General features: G+C 39.8%; 1 protein-coding gene across 1 annotated transcript in view; it reads left to right on the top strand.

Moving 5' to 3' along the window:
• Positions 1–17,310, top strand: part of WDR33 (WD repeat domain 33) — a 69,494-nt gene that overhangs the window by 41,785 nt on the left and 10,399 nt on the right. The window contains exons 8-17 of the mRNA XM_064720824.1: positions 8,761–8,887; positions 9,443–9,597; positions 9,720–9,798; positions 10,297–10,407; positions 11,150–11,244; positions 11,453–11,461; positions 12,168–12,254; positions 12,472–12,611; positions 12,934–13,086; positions 13,439–14,485. Coding sequence (XP_064576894.1) covers positions 8,761–8,887; positions 9,443–9,597; positions 9,720–9,798; positions 10,297–10,407; positions 11,150–11,244; positions 11,453–11,461; positions 12,168–12,254; positions 12,472–12,611; positions 12,934–13,086; positions 13,439–14,485 — 2,003 coding nt within the window. The remainder of the gene's footprint in view (positions 1–8,760; positions 8,888–9,442; positions 9,598–9,719; positions 9,799–10,296; positions 10,408–11,149; positions 11,245–11,452; positions 11,462–12,167; positions 12,255–12,471; positions 12,612–12,933; positions 13,087–13,438; positions 14,486–17,310) is intronic.

The following is a 17,310-nucleotide window of genomic DNA, read 5'->3' on the forward strand; positions in this document are numbered from 1 at the left end:
TTTGCAATATCTTTTTATTAGGAGATTCTGGGTTCACTTGGCAGTAAGGGAATATCAAGAGAAGATGTCTTGTAACTTCTTTTACTGAGATCCACACATACTTTTCTTAGTTTTTTGCAGCTTGCTGAGAGAATTCTCTGATCATGTGGCCACACAGGGGTTTCTGTGAAACTTGAATGAACCTCTAAAGTGGGTATTTGGGCTGTTCTTTTCTCTTGCAACTGCCATAATCACCAGGAGAATTCAAATGAGCATCCAGCAGGATGTTTAAGGAAATAACTACTGGAAATTATTACTAATGTTTACTTTTAGATTTTCTGGAAGTCTTTGTTCACTTCCCAGAGCTGGAAGCTTATTCTGATTTTACCACTTAGAACCTTGACAAAAATTTTGGTCAAAAGAGAGAGCTAGAGGCAAAGAGGTACTAAACTATAAAGTGTCTGCTCTGATTTCCTCCCTTTCTCCTCTGATAACTAAATTGCCAGGCTGAATTTTGGGATGCACCAAAGTTCCTTTATTAGCTTCAAGTTAATTTCAAAATCCATCTAAATTGATACTGAGGTTTTGACATTCCTTCTTAGCATTATGTACTGTAGTTTCAGTAAAACTATCAAACTTTAAGTGTCACAAAGGTGGCAAGGTGGGGATTGTGGCTCCCTGTTGGCAGGAGGTGACCACACCAAGGCATCATTTTCAGGAATTAGTGCCCAGAACGAGTTTCTTAGTCTGTGTTTAGAAAACCCCACTGAAGCTACTCCAGGTTCAGTTCATTTTAAAATCCCATCAGTCCTGGAAGCTTCAGGCACCAGTTTTTAACTCATGCCTCACTTCATTCTTGATTCATAAAATACACGTGTGTTCTGACTGTTCAGTGGTTAGTTTGACATAAACTCTCACTGTGAGGCTTCACATTATTTGATATTCTTATCAAATTAATTTTTTCTGGTTTGTCTTTTAAAGTTGATGGTACAGACTCTAGGCAGACTCCAAAACACTGGTTTGGTTCATTTTTGGAGGACTTGACTGGGAAGGTTTTCATGTTTTGCTCTATTTTTTACAAAACAATACTGCAACTTGGTTCTGTACCCAGATATGAGGCCACAAAGCTATCAAAAGTGCAGGCAGATTGACAAAATAATGGAATTTCTCATCTGTTGGGTTGATGCTTTTTCTGCCCTGGAAGGAGCAGTGTTGTTCCACTCTTGGGCACAGCAGTGCTCACCCCTGTTCTGTTCTCCCCTTGCTCAGTCCTGCTGGGGCCCCAGACACCCAACACCCCTTAGAAACAATGCAAATTTTATCAGATCCAGTGCCAGGGAATCCAAGGAAGGTGCCAGAAAACCAGCACTAGAAAACTCTGGGACACTCTTCCTGAGGGAGTGGGGGTTTGGCTCCTGGCAGATGTTGATGTTATGAAGCATGAGAGATTTTCTTACAATTGCTGTTCATTTTTTAATGTTTCTTGTACATATTTTTCTTATCATTAAATGTAAATTGCCCTTGTTAATAAATATTTTCTGTCAATGAAAAGCAAGTGTGTTGCTGCTTTCAAAGTAGGCTGGCTAATTTTTTAACAGAAAAGAACATCTAGTCCCAGCTACTTTACAGGTAATGTAAACAGCAAAAAAAAAAAAAAAAGGTTCCGCCTTTTTCAATTAAAAAAACTTCCTTTTAATTCTCTGATAAGTACATGCAAAGAAATCATAAATAGCAATGAGAATTTTAGTAGATAACTGTACAATGAGAATTTTAGTAGATAACAATGAGAATTTTAGTAGATAAGTAAATGCAAGGTAGAATCCAGTCTGCATTTCATAAATAATTTAACTGTGAGGAAAACCTGTCTTGATCCTTGAATTCAGCTGCATTACTGCTAAGCACACGCATTTCTATTTGGAATAAGAAGGTGTTGGAAGTTTTAATGTGGTATTTCTTCTCTTTTGACACTTTCTGCCCTTTTTTCTCTGTCATTTCTTCTGAGCTAGCTCTGAGCTTTCTAATTTATATTTTTTAAGATCAGTAGTAACTTTTTAAGTAGAAATAATGACTGCTGTATTGCACTACAGCATTGTGCTGCATCTAAAGCATCATCACAGAGGTGATTTTAATGATATAAATAGGGGATTAAGTGCATAAAATTGGTGCTAAGTTAAAATATCTGGATGCTGATTAAGCAAAATTAGTGACATTTTAGTAATATTTTTACATACTAAAATAACTTAGTGTTGATAATTAACTGTGGTCAGTGTAGATATTGACTTAACTGTGTCTTATGATTGAAAATTGTGAAACATGCATATTTAATTGATTTTTTTTGTTGTTGTTGTTCTCACAAAGAGAATGTTAAACAGCTTTTAACATGGTACAGATACTGGTCTCCTTTGTCCTGATATGTTTTACAGCACAAATAACCTGAGTAGGTATAGGTAGTGATAAAGCCCAAAAATAACTTCAGGAATTAGAAAAAAGAAAATATGTCTAAAAGGAAAGGTATCTTTAGAGGGGTGGTAAACTCTAGCAAGATCATACTGAATGATTAAAAAACATGACCTAAACTAGCCAGCATCTTCAGCTCTGATTTTTGCTTCTGGTCAAAACAATTCATTTCAGCTTTGGGAGTTGCTCAGCCTCAGTGGATTGAAGGATTTAAACAATCCCTCTAAATTTAGCATGTGGGTACCTAAAAACTTAACCCTTCATGCCCAGTTCCCAGGTACACTGCAACTCAGCTGCTTCTCTTCCCCTTGCTATAAGCAAGCCCTTGCAGAAGATACTGTCATTGAATTTCCACAGGTGTCAAGAATTCACTGTACTGGTAATTACATATGTAGCAACTTTATTTCATTATTCTTGCAGTGCATTTACCATTACCAAGCTGTGCAAACACACAATCAGCATTAAATTTAAATTATTTTGCCAGTTCATTAGGGTTTTGTAGAATTCAGACTGTTCACTGATTGGTGTAAGTTTGGTATGAGCACACACAAATTCTAAACTCATTTATGGCAACACTGATTACCTGTTCTGGGTGATCTTGGGGAAAATAATTTGTTTACCCACTCCTGTTTCATTAGTTTTTAGTGATTATTATTGTTTGTTAACCTCCTGATGTCACAGATGATAAACTGTCCTGTTACAAGAGCTTTTGTCTGGGAAGAAATTACAATTATAGAAGTGTAAAAAAAGAAAATTATTCATAAATTTTTAAACAAATATGAATTATGTCCCTTTCTATTGCTGAATTAGTGGAATACTAAGGATCTAGAGGACACCCCCTGTAGGTAGATTAAAACTAGCAGTCTCTCTTGCTCTAGATAACAAGTTTAATAAACTAGAAGAGAGCTAGACTGAGCAAGCAAAGGACAGTACAACTTGTGTTTGTAGTACAGAAGTCTGAAAGTAGGGTGGGAGGCATTATTCTTAATCCAGTGAGGACTGAAAGGAACTTTTCCTTTAATTCTTTATGCACAACCTCCCACATGATGCTAAAAAGCACAAGCTGGCTGTGTGTCTGTAGGGGAAGGGTTCCTGTGATATTCATTCTTGGAGTGGAGAGGAGGAAGTGCAGGAGCTCCCAGGGCACCTCTTGGGTGAGGACAGTTCACTTAAATTGATGGGTAAAGAGCAATAAATTACTGAAATTAAATATAAACCTTCCTGCTGAGCTGAGCAGTGGGACCAAAAGTGCCCAGGTTGTTTTAGGTGTGGAGTATTCAGTTCCTCAGTGAGGAACAGGGGATTTCTGGGGAGTGGGTAACTGCCATGTGACATTTCCAAAGCCTTTCATAAGAATGGAACAGAATAATGGCAGAATAATCCAATTTACCTAATAGGCTGGAAGCAAAATTCTAATGGAATTGTGTAGAAAACTTAGAATTCCTTTCTGCTAACATTGTTCCCATTATCTTTGACTTGCTATCTCTTTTCTGGCCCTTCATCCTTGCCCTCTTTTTTGGGGGTGGAGAACCTTAGCTTGGTTTTTGTAAGACCCAATGCTGTTCAATAGTTTGACATAAACTGTCACTGTGAAGCATCAAATTATTTGATATTCTAATCAAATTAATTTTTTCTGGTTTGGCTTTTTTTAAGTTGATGATACAGGCTATGGTTTGGTTAATTTTTGGAGGACTTCTTTGCAGATCCCTTGGAAATAATCCTGTGGCAAGGCCCTGCTCTCTGAGAGGTGTGATGTTGTTTTGGGGACACAGAGAACAGGAGGATGAATGTCACTGTGTGGTGACAAAAAAAGCTGTGATCTAACCAGGCTGGGTGGGGGATACACAACTCTGTTTACTCCCCATTTAGAACAGAATTTTTTAAAAAAATCCAAACAAATAGAATTCTAAATGACAAACAGTATCATTGCAGTTAAATGATGGTTAATTCTTTAAAATATAAAAAGCTGTAAATACCCATTTTCTTTGGAATGTGGGTGTTAAAATGTGAAGGTGCCTTAAGACTGGCATCTTAGTTTTCCAATATCATCTATAAAATTCTCTTTGAATTTATGTGCATTCAGAATTGGGCTCATCCCATGGGGAAAGAATATAAAACAGGAAAGTTGAGCTACAGCAATAAACCTGATGTATCTATAACTGCTATACACAGTTGCATTATAAAACATATGGATATTTTATAGACTGTAATATAGAGACTGATTCAAACCAGCTTTTTTACTTTGTAAGCTATGTTCAGAAAGTCATAAATACAGAAATTAGTGTAAGGAGGGAAAAAATCATGTCCTTATAATATGTGTACTTTTCAGACTTGTGACATGCTTTATTTGATCAAATACCATTATATATAATCCTATTATTCACTAGCCAGGATTTCTGTTCAGTGTCTATTAAAGAACAGCCCTTCAAAGAAATTGGCTAGAACTAATAATAATCAGTATTCTAATTAAGAAGATTGTGACTAAGGGCACTCAAAGCATTTATTATGCATGTGAAAGGTAATACTGGGGAACAACTTCTGTATCTGAGCTTTTCAGGCTACATTTGTTTTTCTGCAAATTTATTAAATGGTTGGGAAAAATTGTAGTAAGTAAAACCAAGTGTTTGTATATAGGTTTATGCTCAGACTTTCACTCATGTTTTTAAATTACTTGAATTTCTCAAAAATGTTTGCCTTCAGTCTTTCATTTTGGTTGATTTGTGGGATTTCTATGGCCACAACTCCTACACAATTCACACATTTCAATTCATTTATCCTTAAAGTGTCCCTACCAGACAGGGAGTTGATAATAAGGTCCATGCAAAGGAAAAGGAGTTCCTTAGAGAGGAATTCTCACCCTGCAGCTCAAGCAGAGAGGCAGATATGTGTGTGTGTGTGTGTGTGACTGTTGAAATTACTGAGCAAAAGCTGTTGTCAGCAAACTGGGAATGTAAACTGCAGAGATTTGCATGAATTAAGGTTTTCTGAGCTTGGTGGCTGGGGACAAGGGGGTTTTGTACCAGAGGAGAGGCTGATTCCCAACACTAAGAAGTGAAAACAACTGTGAAATAAAATCTGTGAGGTGACTTTTTCTCTGGAATGTTATTTTAAATGTATTTTCTGCATCATGTGTCTCATTACAGATAATAGTGTGCCCATGTCTCAGCAGAAAGAAGGAAAAGCAATATACAACGTCAGTTGCTTCAATTTTAAAAGAAATTAAGAAAGGTCTGATTAGATGATGCTATTCAGTTATTTTGGTTATGTAAATGTTCTGAGTTAGTTCATCCCTTGTGAATAGTTTATTTAAAGCATAATTGTTGTAGGGAAAAATTTATTTTCTCTTGAGAAAGCTTCAGTGGATTAGGAAGCTAAAGCTGAGTGTGTGATGGTCCCATTTCTGCAGAGCTGGGGCTGAGTGGCTCTGTTGAGGGCAGGATCCATCACTGGTTTGATCACACAGGAGGGTCCCAGCTTTCCCCTCTGCTGCCATAATCCAGAGTGCACTGGCTGAAAGCAAGCTCTCTGCAGGAAATGCCAGTGACCTGTTTAATCATACAAAGATTATAACAATTAGGGTTTTAAATCCCCATGAAGTATTAATGTGCTGATAGCCAAAAGCCTTTTGATAAGTGCCCAGTGGTTTATCTGCTCTGGTTACAAGTTCTGAGTGTCCTGGGCTCTTCTCCTGCCTCTCAGCTCTGTCAGCCTGTGCTGTGTCACTGCCTCTCCCTCCTGAGGACTCTGAAAGGATGAGTGCTTCAACTGCTCTGTTTAACATTGCCCATTCTGGACCTTACCTTTCTCAGGGTGCATATTTGTGTTTGGGCTGGCTTAACTCAAGAAGAGCCTAAAGCAGAGCCTTGCTCAGGATGAGCTGTCCCCCAGAGATGGCCTTTCAGCATCTCTTGTTTTCTGGATGCAATCTTTTCCATCAACTATACTTAGCCCTGGGGTTTCCTGTGCTCCTCCGTTGCTGGCTGTCTTTGTTTCAGGAGCAGCAACAGTACCAATGTCACTCCAGTCCATGCAGGTAGCAGATTTTTATGGTTTTGATAGGCTTGGTTTATTTCATATCTATGATGGTGCTCAAGCATTCTAGTCTGAACACATTTTCATATGGTTCAACCAAGCATTAACTTTAATGAGCTGTTTTTCTATAAGGGCTTTGAATTAAAATCTTCTCTGTTTCCCTGGGGACTGCATGATAGCAACTACCTGCAGAACATCCTTAGCTGGGAATCTGCAAGCATGGATTCCCCTCCCCTGTGCAGGAGGAGCACTTTCTCCCTTATTCCTGGCTGAATTGTTGCTTCCAAATAAACACTGGGAAGCCAGGTTTGTTCAGCATTCAGCTTCATGTTCCAGTTTAGAGATTTAGCAAATGCAGACAGTGCCTGTCACTTCTTTCTGCATTAGAAAAGCCAGAGAGAAAGGAAACCCTACATCTCAGAGTGCCTCTCTTGATAGCCCAGACCACCAGAGCACGTTGATGGTCTTGGCAACTTGAGGCTCTTGCTCTTCCCTGAAACCCCAAATATTCCAGAGATAATTCTGCCTGCTGTGCCTGGGGAGGAGTTGGGCTCCTTGCCCTGTATTGTCAGTCAATTCTTACCGTTGTTCCCATATACTTGCCAAGGCTGGATTCATTTCTCCTTTGGTCAAGAACCTCTTCCCTGTCTGTCCTTTCCTCCAGAAAGGAGGAAAGTTGCACTCACTTGAGAGTGTGCTCTACATGTTATGAGTTTGCTTCTATTTTAAGATGCAAGTATATTCCATATTCTGATGCCAAAAGATTTTTACTTTTTATATATTTTTCATCTATTCCTAGCTCTGTAGACTCCTATTGAATAGTTACATGGTTTCTCAGCTAGCATTCAATACTTTTCCAGTACTTGTTAGACAGACACATTCCTGGAATCCCATTCTAAACTCTCTTCAGTGAACCAAGGCCATTCTTCTACTTCCCCATGTGTGTGGACATGAACAATGTGAGGAGAAAGAGGGGAGGCTTCAGTAGGAGGCTGAACCCAGGGGGGAATTACTTCATTAACTATACTTTTAATTGGTTATTCTTGTCAATTATGCTAATTTGCTAAACTTATAAAAGTGTCATAGCCCTATATCACATGTGCATTTTGCCATAATTGCATCCTTCAATAAACAGTAACCACCTTTATCCTTTTAATCTTTGGCTTGTGATTTCAGGGCTCAGAAGGGCATCAATTCTAATTTGATTTTTCTGTGGCCTCAGGAAAACTTCAGCTGATGCTTATTTTTAATGTCTTGTCAAAGTGAGATGTGTGTTAAGGCAGCTTGTGCTGCTTTACCTTCTGTGTTCCACTGTGTAGCAGAGCAGTCTGTGTGGGAGCTGCCTGACTTGATGGCAGTCCTCAGTTTTTCCTGGGTGTGCTCCCATTCCTCCATGCCATTTATCACTTCAGTGCCTTCATGGTGCAGGCAGACCCTCCTTTCTCAAATTGCTTTTTCCTTCAGTTGCTGCATGCTGCCTCATTTTCTGGGATGGACTATTACTGTTGGCCCTGCCTTGAAGTGGGCTGATGTGGAGAGAGATTGGAGAAGGAAATTATTGCTTGTTATTTCATTCCTATAGTTAACCTCAGAAACCTCATTTTGTCATGCAGCAGGATCAGGCTTTTTTTTTTTTTAATGGATTTTAGCTCATCTGAACAGCACTGATTCTCTCACAAGTTCCATCAATTCAAAAGGAAATTATATCACAAGGGTGATATAATCTTTGCTCACTCATAAACACTTTTTGGAAAAAACCTGAATCCCTGTAAACTGGTAAGAGATCACATCTCATCAGGTTTCTTTTCATCATATACTAATTTAGTTTTCAGATCCATTATTTAATTTCTTTGCTTATTTTCTGAAAGGACAGTAAAAGGATAGTACTGATAGGATAGGAATAAATAGGTATTTGCTTTATATTTCCTTTTCACTGAAAGAGAAGTGTCACACAATCATTTTACCTCACCACCTCCATATAAATGCTTCATTAAAATACTGTGAAGTTGTCTAAGGCCAAAACCTAAAGAAAAGTGCCAATTTAAACAGAATCTTCTTAGATAATTTTTCCAGTGAGCTTGATTTGAGAGCATAATCTGAGGAGAGAATGCTCCCATTAATTAGTGGGAAGGAAGGCAAGCTAAAAAACTTGGAAGAGATTTTATTTCCTTTATGTTTTGTAACCTGTGCTCTGTGATGTTTTTCATTCAGTTCTAAATTAGTTATAAGGTGAGCACCATGTAATTTTCCCGTGTCTGTCAAATCTCAGAATGGACAATTTTTATCTTACAGGCCATGGAGCAGATGTGAAATGTGTTGACTGGCATCCCACCAAGGGATTAGTTGTTTCAGGAAGTAAAGATAGCCAACAGCCCATCAAGTTCTGGGATCCAAAGACTGGCCAGAGCCTTGCCACACTGTAAGTTCCTACCCACAGATTTTGTATTTGCTCAAATATAAACTAACTTTATAAAATAATTTTTTCTTAATTCCTTTCTTAGCTCTTTTCCTCCCAACTTTTCAGTCGTACACAGTTGCTTTACACATGAAGCTGGTGCTTTAGCTTTGCCAGAAAATCCAGAGGTTAGGTGAGGACAAGTCCCTACCTGTAAAATGAGACTTTAACATTTGTTATTTAAATTTGCTTTGTTGTTTTTCACAGTCAATCTAGCCACACAATTCTCATACAAACTGAGATAGGGAAAAATAAATGAGATGATGAAAACTTTGTTATGCTGCAGTAGAAACTGGATACTGTCTCAGTGAGTGCTAGCAGTTCCTTTGCAGTACAAAAGACCATGATCAGAGCAGAGGCCTTTGCACAGGAATCCCCAGTGTTCTACTTTAGTAGCCTGAACTGCCTTGTTATTGACCTGAATATTGAATATTTGTGACTGGCAAACAACACATTTATATCTGTGTCTGAGACATCAGCTTCAGGACAAACAATCTGTTTGTTTCTCTCTGCTTGCAGGCATGCTCACAAAAACACAGTGATGGAGGTGAAACTGAATCTCAATGGCAACTGGCTGCTGACAGCTTCTCGGGACCACCTCTGCAAGCTCTTCGACATCCGCAACCTGAAGGAAGAGCTTCAGGTCTTCAGGGGGCATAAGAAGGAGGCCACAGGTCAGAACTCTTTTTATTATGTAGATTGTTATTATTAAGCTTAGATTTAAAATTAAAATTATTTCAGTTTATTTGAAATCTTAGTATTCTACCTTGTGATTGTGGCTTGCTGTGTGTTTCAGCTGTGGCCTGGCATCCTGTTCATGAGGGGCTCTTTGCCAGTGGAGGCTCCGATGGGTCCTTGCTCTTCTGGCATGTTGGGTATGTGGCATTTTCATCAGCATGTTGGGAAGGTGTTGGTCAGCTGTTCAAGCTGTTAGACAAAACATAAAATACCTCTTTTCCCCTTTAGGCCTATATTTAACCTGCATATTTGTGGTAATACTTCTTCTCTGTACCTGAGGAATTTGTTAATATGCTTCATTTATGAGGAAGTTTTCCTGTAGAAATGGACTTTAAAGGATACAGTTGCTTGCACAAAACTAGCCATGTGTTTTGTGATGAAAGTTTGAAACTCCTAGTTTCTTAAAGCTTGTTCTGAGGTGCTGTAATTATTTTGGTTTTAAATGTACAATCCCTACATTACTGAACTGCCTATTAAAACCAATCAGTTCACCCAGTAGAAAAATGACAAAGGCTTAAAATTGACAAAATATGGGATAGAGGATGAACAACAACTGAATAGCAGAAGTTTTCTGTTGTAGCTGTAGGAGATAGTCAGCTGTGTATGATTAATTTTTATTTTTTTTAATGCATCAGGGTTGAGAAGGAGGTTGGTGGAATGGAAATGGCCCATGAAGGAATGATCTGGAGTCTGGCATGGCATCCCCTTGGACACATTCTGTGTTCAGGCTCAAATGATCACACCAGGTAATTTCAAGTATTTAAAGAGAAGGTCTGAGGGAACATATTTACTTTTAGAAACTAGAACAGTGTTTGGCATCAGTGAATAAATAGATTGGAATGGTTCTGTTACACAACCAGTGGCCAAAGAGAGACACAACTTATGTTAATAGGAAGCACTAGGTGACATTTTATACTACATGGTAGAGTCTGACCTCTTGTAACAAATATTATGATTTTGGTTGGTGGGAGCTTTTAAATCCACTGAAGAAAATTTTTAAAAAATAATTCTTGTCATTTCTTGCTGAAGAAATACTCCTATCTCCACAGCAATTTCATCTGCTGGTCATGTCTTTTCACATTGCAGACACATTCAGAGGCTGTAGTTCGTGTTTTTAGGTTGGGCATGCTATAAACACAGTGCATTTTATAAATGCAGTAAATTTTTCTGGGAGCATGTGTATGTGAAGAATATACTTGAGCAAGGAGGTTTTGGAATGAACTAGAAATTATTTTTTCAGGATCTGATGTTACTGCCTTGTACTTACACCCATTACACTTTGAAGTATCTTCTAAGTTGTGATATTGGGTTTTTTATTTTTGGCTTGAAGCTCATACCCTGTGTTCAGATCTAGACCTAAACTTGATTTATTAAGAGTTGAATCCTTACATAATCAAGATACTACACTAAAAATCAAAGAACTAATTCGATTAAAAGTTGTTCATGCTCTTGACCCTTTAATGAGATCATGTAACTTCCTTTTGACAGCAAGTTTTGGACTAGAAATCGGCCTGGAGATAAAATGCGAGATCGTTACAACTTGAACCTGCTGCCTGGGATGTCAGAGGATGGGGTGGAATATGGTGAGGCATTTTTCCTCAATAGGGAAGGAGGAGGATTGGGGTCAGCAACAGGCCTAGGTCCTTAGGAAACACTTCTGGATAAGATGAGGAAGCAGAATTATAGCATTGGGGACCACTTGGGCAAAAATACCTTTTTCTAAGGATGGTTTTACTGCCTATGGTATCAGTGATCATCATTCCAACAATGGGTTTTCTTCTGTTTCCACAGCTCCAGGAGGTAAGAGCTGCTCTGTCAGTCACAGGAAGGAGGTTTGACTCTCCCTCTGGCATTATCTCCAGTTTTCTTTCTCTTCCTGAAAACTTCATCTGTCTTCAAGGCTTCCCACAGTCCTGAACTGCAACAGGAAAAGCAATAAGAGTTCTACTAAAGCCTTTAAACTTAACTCTTAAGGATTTATCCCAATAATTTTTGGCTGCTCAGGATTAACCAGTTAATGGTGTGCCTCAGCCACCTGTAGTTGCATGTTTCTTCAGATTTTTTATTATTTGTGGGTTTTTTTTCCTTTTTGGAGGAGGGGGTATTAAAATGCAGCACTTTAATACAAGTTAAATTTTAAAATATGTAGATTTGTTATAACAAAAAAGGGACTGCTTATGGGTTACTACTTCTTTTTCTGAGCTTCTACCCTAAATAGAAGCTTCTACCCTAAATAACTTCTTTTACTGAGCTTCTACCCTAAATAATCTTCCTGAAAGGACATAGTTTTTGACCTTTTAGGGTGTATTTATAAATCTGAGCTTGCAGTTCTTTGAATATCCTGTAATTCATACATGAAACTCAATTGTGACCTACCAGTTGTAAAATATCTATTTACTACTGGAGTATGATACCAGTGGTAAAAGCATGTGAGAATCTAAAAGGATAAAGTAGTAATGTAAAGAAATATTTTCCAATTATAAATATTTATTGGTTTTTTCTCTAGATGATCTGGAGCCCAACAGCCTTGCAGTCATTCCTGGGATGGGAATACCTGAACAGTTGAAAATAGCTATGGAGCAGGAGCAGATGGGTAAGTAATAGCTATGGAGAAGCATTCTCCTGAGCAATCCAGATCTGTGGGACTTCTTTTTCATTCTTTTCATATTCTTTGGCAACTCTTTTCTAAAGTTCTTTGTTGTGCATATTTGCCATATAAAGAAGGATGAGCTGAAAATCTCTGTGAAAAAAATAAAGGATCTTTGTGTAAGCCTGCATTGCTCTGACTGTTTGTTTCCCTGGTGCCAAAGGGAAAGATGAGTCCAATGACATTGAGATGACAATCCCAGGACTGGATTGGGGAATGGAGGAAGTAATGCAAAAGGACCAAAAGAAAGTGCCACAGAAAAAAGTTCCCTATGCAAAACCAATACCAGCACAGTTTCAGCAGGTAAGTACCTGATGCAGAGGGAACAGAACAACCTGTTCTTTTCCCAGCTTCAAAAAGTGGGTGTCTTTTGAAATGTTTTGGATTTTACAGCTCTCCTGTATCAACACCCCATGCAATGTACCACAGTAGCTAGTTTAATTACTATTTAAACATAAAATATTGGATTAAATAAGATAAGGAAGTTTTATTCAGCATTGTTTTTACTTGCAAGTATCCATACTACAAAATATTTCAGCATATCCTTTCATCCTTTCTCATTGCAGCAATGTGTTGCACACATGTTGTTCTGCAGAATTAATCTTGTGTTTCCTGGTCTTTGTAGGCATGGATGCAAAACAAAGTTCCTTTGCCTCCCCCACCTGAGCCATTGAATGATAGAAAGGAGGATATTAAGCTGGAGGAGAAGAAGAAATCACAGGCAGAGATTGAGCAGGAAATGGCAGCACTTCAATACACAAACCCACAGCTCCTGGAGGTATGTATGTGTGGAAACACAGGGATTAATGTTTGCTTCAGTCCTTTCTGTGACAGATTTGGACTTCACTAAAGTGAGCAGGTTCCTGCAGCAATTTCACCTGTTTGCCTGTTTTCACTTTTTACAAAAAGACATCTAATTGAACAGGATATTGCACTTTATGTGTGATGATGTGAATTTCTCAATGAGGCCCCTACATCTCACTTTACCAGTGGGTCTCTTCAGTTGGTGATTTCTGTTAATTACAAGGAAAGCATTCTTAAATTCCTGTGAAATGGGATGACTTTTTCTGATTTTTAGTTGTAACATACCTCTGTGCTTAATTGATTTTCTGTCTCTCTTTTTTGGACAGCAACTGAAGATTGAGAGACTTGCACAAAAGCAAGCTGAGCAAGTGCAGCCACCACCCCCAGGAGGATCTCTCCATGGACCTCAGCCTTTCCCAGGGCAAGGCCCAATGTCACAGATGCCTCAAGGCTTTCAGCAGCCCCTTCCACCTCAGCAGATGCCAATGAATATGCCTCAGATGGGACCTCCTGGCCCACAAGGACAGTTCAGACCTCCGGGACCCCAGGGACAAATGGGACCTCAAGGTCCATTACACCAAGGAGCTGGAGGTCCACAAGGGTTCATGGGACCACAGGGACCTCCAGGCCCCCAGGGGCCTCCACAAGGAATGCCAAGGCCTCAGGATTTACACGGACATCAAGGAATGCAGAGACACCCGGGCCCTCACGGGCCCATGGGGCCCCCAGGCCCACAGGGCAGTGCTGGCCCTCAGGGACATTTGGGACCGCAGGGCCTGCCCGGCTCCCAGACTCATTTAGGACCACAGGGCCCACCTGGCCCACAAGGTCACCTGGGTCCTCAGGGTCCCCCTGGAGGTCAAGGAATGCAGGGCCCACCTGGCCCACGAGGAATGCAAGGACCTCTTCCTCACGGCATGCAAGGAGCTCCGGGATCCCAAGGCATGCAGGGCCCTATATCTCAAGGGCCTTTGATGGGACTTAATCCAAGAGGGATGCAGGGTCCACCAGGACCCAGAGATAACCAGGGACCTAATCCACAAGGGATGATGATGGGTCATCCACAAGAAATGAGAGGTCCTCATATGCAAAGTGGTTTACTAGGACACGGTCCCCAGGAGATGCGGGGCCTTCAGGGACCCCCGCCTCAAGGTTCGATGCTGGGACCGCCACAAGAAATGCGTGGGCCACCAGGTCCCCAGGGCCAGCAGGGACCTCCACAGGGCTCCATGGTGGGGCCTCAAGGAAACATGCAAGGACCTCAGGGACAGCCAAACCCTTCGAGGGGCCCGCACCCTTCCCAGGGCCCTCTGCCCTTCCAGCAGCAGAAAACGCCTCTGTTGGGGGATGGGCCTCGCCCCCCCTTCAGCCAGGTACGTGGGGGTCTCTGGAACAAGGGTAGCTCTCAGAAGGTGGGAGTGATAACTGGGTGTGCAGGAGAAAGGCACAGCAGGAGCTGAGAGAATGCAGGCTGGGTGTTCCCAGCAGGACTGAGTCTCAGGGAAATTGAGGTGATGATAAAAAGGGCAGAATTGGAAATAGGTGATCTTTAAGGTCACTTCCAACCCAAAGTATTCATGATTCTATGACAGGTAATTGTGGAAAGTGATTATTGGGAATAGTAGTACAGAAATCAGTCTGCTATGAAAATATGTAACTTTAAGAGAAACTCCTTTTTTTCTGTTTTTTAATTTAAAGACACTGAACTGTCCTAAGCAGGGTATTTCATTAGGAGCACACATGCACTAATAAAAGTCAAGGAAAGTGAACCTAAGAAAAGTATTAAACATAATTAATGTATTAATTAAAGCAAGGTATTGCCAACTCTCAGTTGTCCAGAGTAGTTAATCCAAACTATGGGGTGGATTTACCACAGATGCTGACACACCTGGAGCCAGCTTAGCTCTGCTTGCACTTAACAGTTGGCTCTGGAACAAGGGCAGCTCTCACAAAGTGGGAGTGATAACTGTGTGTGCAGGAGAAAGGCACAGCAGGAGCTGGGAGAATGCAGGCTGGGTATTCCCAGCAGGACTGAGTCTCAGGGAAATTGAGGTGATGATAAAAGGGTTCTGTAGCTTGGAAACAGCAGAATTGGCAATAGGTGATCTTTAAGGTCATTTCCAACCCAAAGTATTCATGATTCTATGACATAACTGTGCTAAGGGATTATTTGGAATAGTAGTTCAGAAACCAGTCTGCTATGAAAACATGTAACCTTAAGAGAAACTCCTTTTGTTTTTTAATTTAAAGACCCTGAATTGTCTTAAGTGGGGTATTTAATTGGGAGCAGACAAGCACTAATAAAAGCCAAATTTCAAGAAACTCAACATAAGAAAAGTATTAAACATAATACTGAGGTCTCAGGGAAATTGAGGTGATGATAAAAAGGGTTCTGTAGCTTGGAAACAGCAGAATTGGAAATAGGTGATCTTTAAGGTCACTTCCAACCCAAAGTATTCATGATTCTATGACAGGTAACTGTGGAAAAGGATTGTTGGGAATAGTAGTACAGAAATCAGTCTGCTATGAAAACATGTAACCTTAAGAGAAACTCCTTTTTTTTTTAATTTAAAGACACTGAACTGTCTTAAGCAGGGTATTTAATTGGGAGCAGACAAGCACTAATAAAAGCCAAATTTCAAGAAACTCAACATAAGAAAAGTCATATGTATTAAAGCAAGGTATTGCCAACTCTCAGTTGTCCAAAGTAGTTAATCCAAACTATGGGGTGGATTTACATAGATGCTGACACACCTGGAACCAGCTTAGCTCTGCTTGCACTTAACAGTTGGCTCTAAGTGCAGAGGGAATCAGGGGGACACAGCATTTCCATTTTCTGCTTTACTGCACACAGAACTCTCAGTGGTTGTTGCCTCCCATAAGTTCCTGGCTGGATAGCACCAGTTCTTACTTTGTCTCAAGTGTCTTCAGTTCTGGGTGAATTTTGAAAGGGAAGTTTGGGGAAAAAAACCCCATACTTAATTGAAAAAAGAAAATGTGTGGTGTTTTTTAACCAGGATTGTCTCTTTTAGACCTGCACTCAATAGTTTCAATCAAGGCTTTAGACATGCAGAGTACTCAGTGTGTATTCAGTACCAGTCACAATGAGAAATTGAATATTCAAATGAGCTTTAGCTCAGAGATTCCTTTTCAGATTGAAGCAGAGTAGCCCACAAGTTGTGGCTTTATTTGAATATTTTTTCCTTACAAATCAATAATTCCCTCCAGAAGGCTGTTCATGTGCCACTGCTGCTGAGATTTCAAAAGTACCCAAGTTACCAAAGGAGTGTTGGTTCCCCAACTATGTTACTTAAACCAGCAGAGTTGTTTCTCATTGCTGTCCCAGGGAAACTCATTTTTCTTTGAGAATAATTGCCCTGCCCTTGGCACTGACACTTTGGAATTCATTAGAGTGCTTTTGATGGGTGGCTGGTTATTTTCTTTGAATAGCAAGCCTATCTTAAAGGCTTTTACAGATACTAAAAAAATGCCACAGTGAGGTATTGTAACCCATTCTTCCTTCCTTGTGCACCTTTAGTATGGCAATGGCTTTTAAAAATTAACATATTTTAAAATTCATAATGTCAGGTTTTCCTCCATTTTGCTTATTTGTAATATGAATACAGCACAGTTCCTGTTTAAAAAGGCCCCATATGTGATTTTTTAAAGCAATAGACTTGAATTTGTTTTGTTTTCTGGATTTAGCTTTTTTCTTCTGTAAACCTGTACAAATCTCTTCTCTTCCTTTTCAGCAGCAGAAGTGGGTGAATATCTGCTTTATCAAGGGCTTGTGACATTAACACAGAACAATTACAGATAATTGCAAGGGTTAATCTCCATATAAGATATCAGTTACCTGCCCTGGCTGTACACTGGATTTGCTGGGATGCACAAGGCCATTTTCAGCATTTAGTAAAGTGCCTCTTTCTAAACTCTGCATATTTCCCAGCTCAAGCCCAGTTTGAGGCCTGGAATGAATTTTGAAACAGAAATCCCTTGAAAAGGCAGAGTTAGGGCTCTGTGTTCCCAGCATGGCTTGTTTGTAATCAAGGTTTCTGCTAAGGAGAGTTATTTACTGAGTGCTAAAAACTGCTGCTTTGCTTAAACACTTCCATACATGGAAGAAGTTCCATAAAATTTATTTTAAGTAAGCATCTGCTAAATATATGGGAAATGCTGGAACTCCAGCAAGGTTTTG

The sequence above is a fragment of the Zonotrichia leucophrys genome, chromosome 9 (genome assembly GCF_028769735.1).
Source record: "Zonotrichia leucophrys gambelii isolate GWCS_2022_RI chromosome 9, RI_Zleu_2.0, whole genome shotgun sequence".
NCBI classification, from domain to species: domain Eukaryota; kingdom Metazoa; phylum Chordata; class Aves; order Passeriformes; family Passerellidae; genus Zonotrichia; species Zonotrichia leucophrys.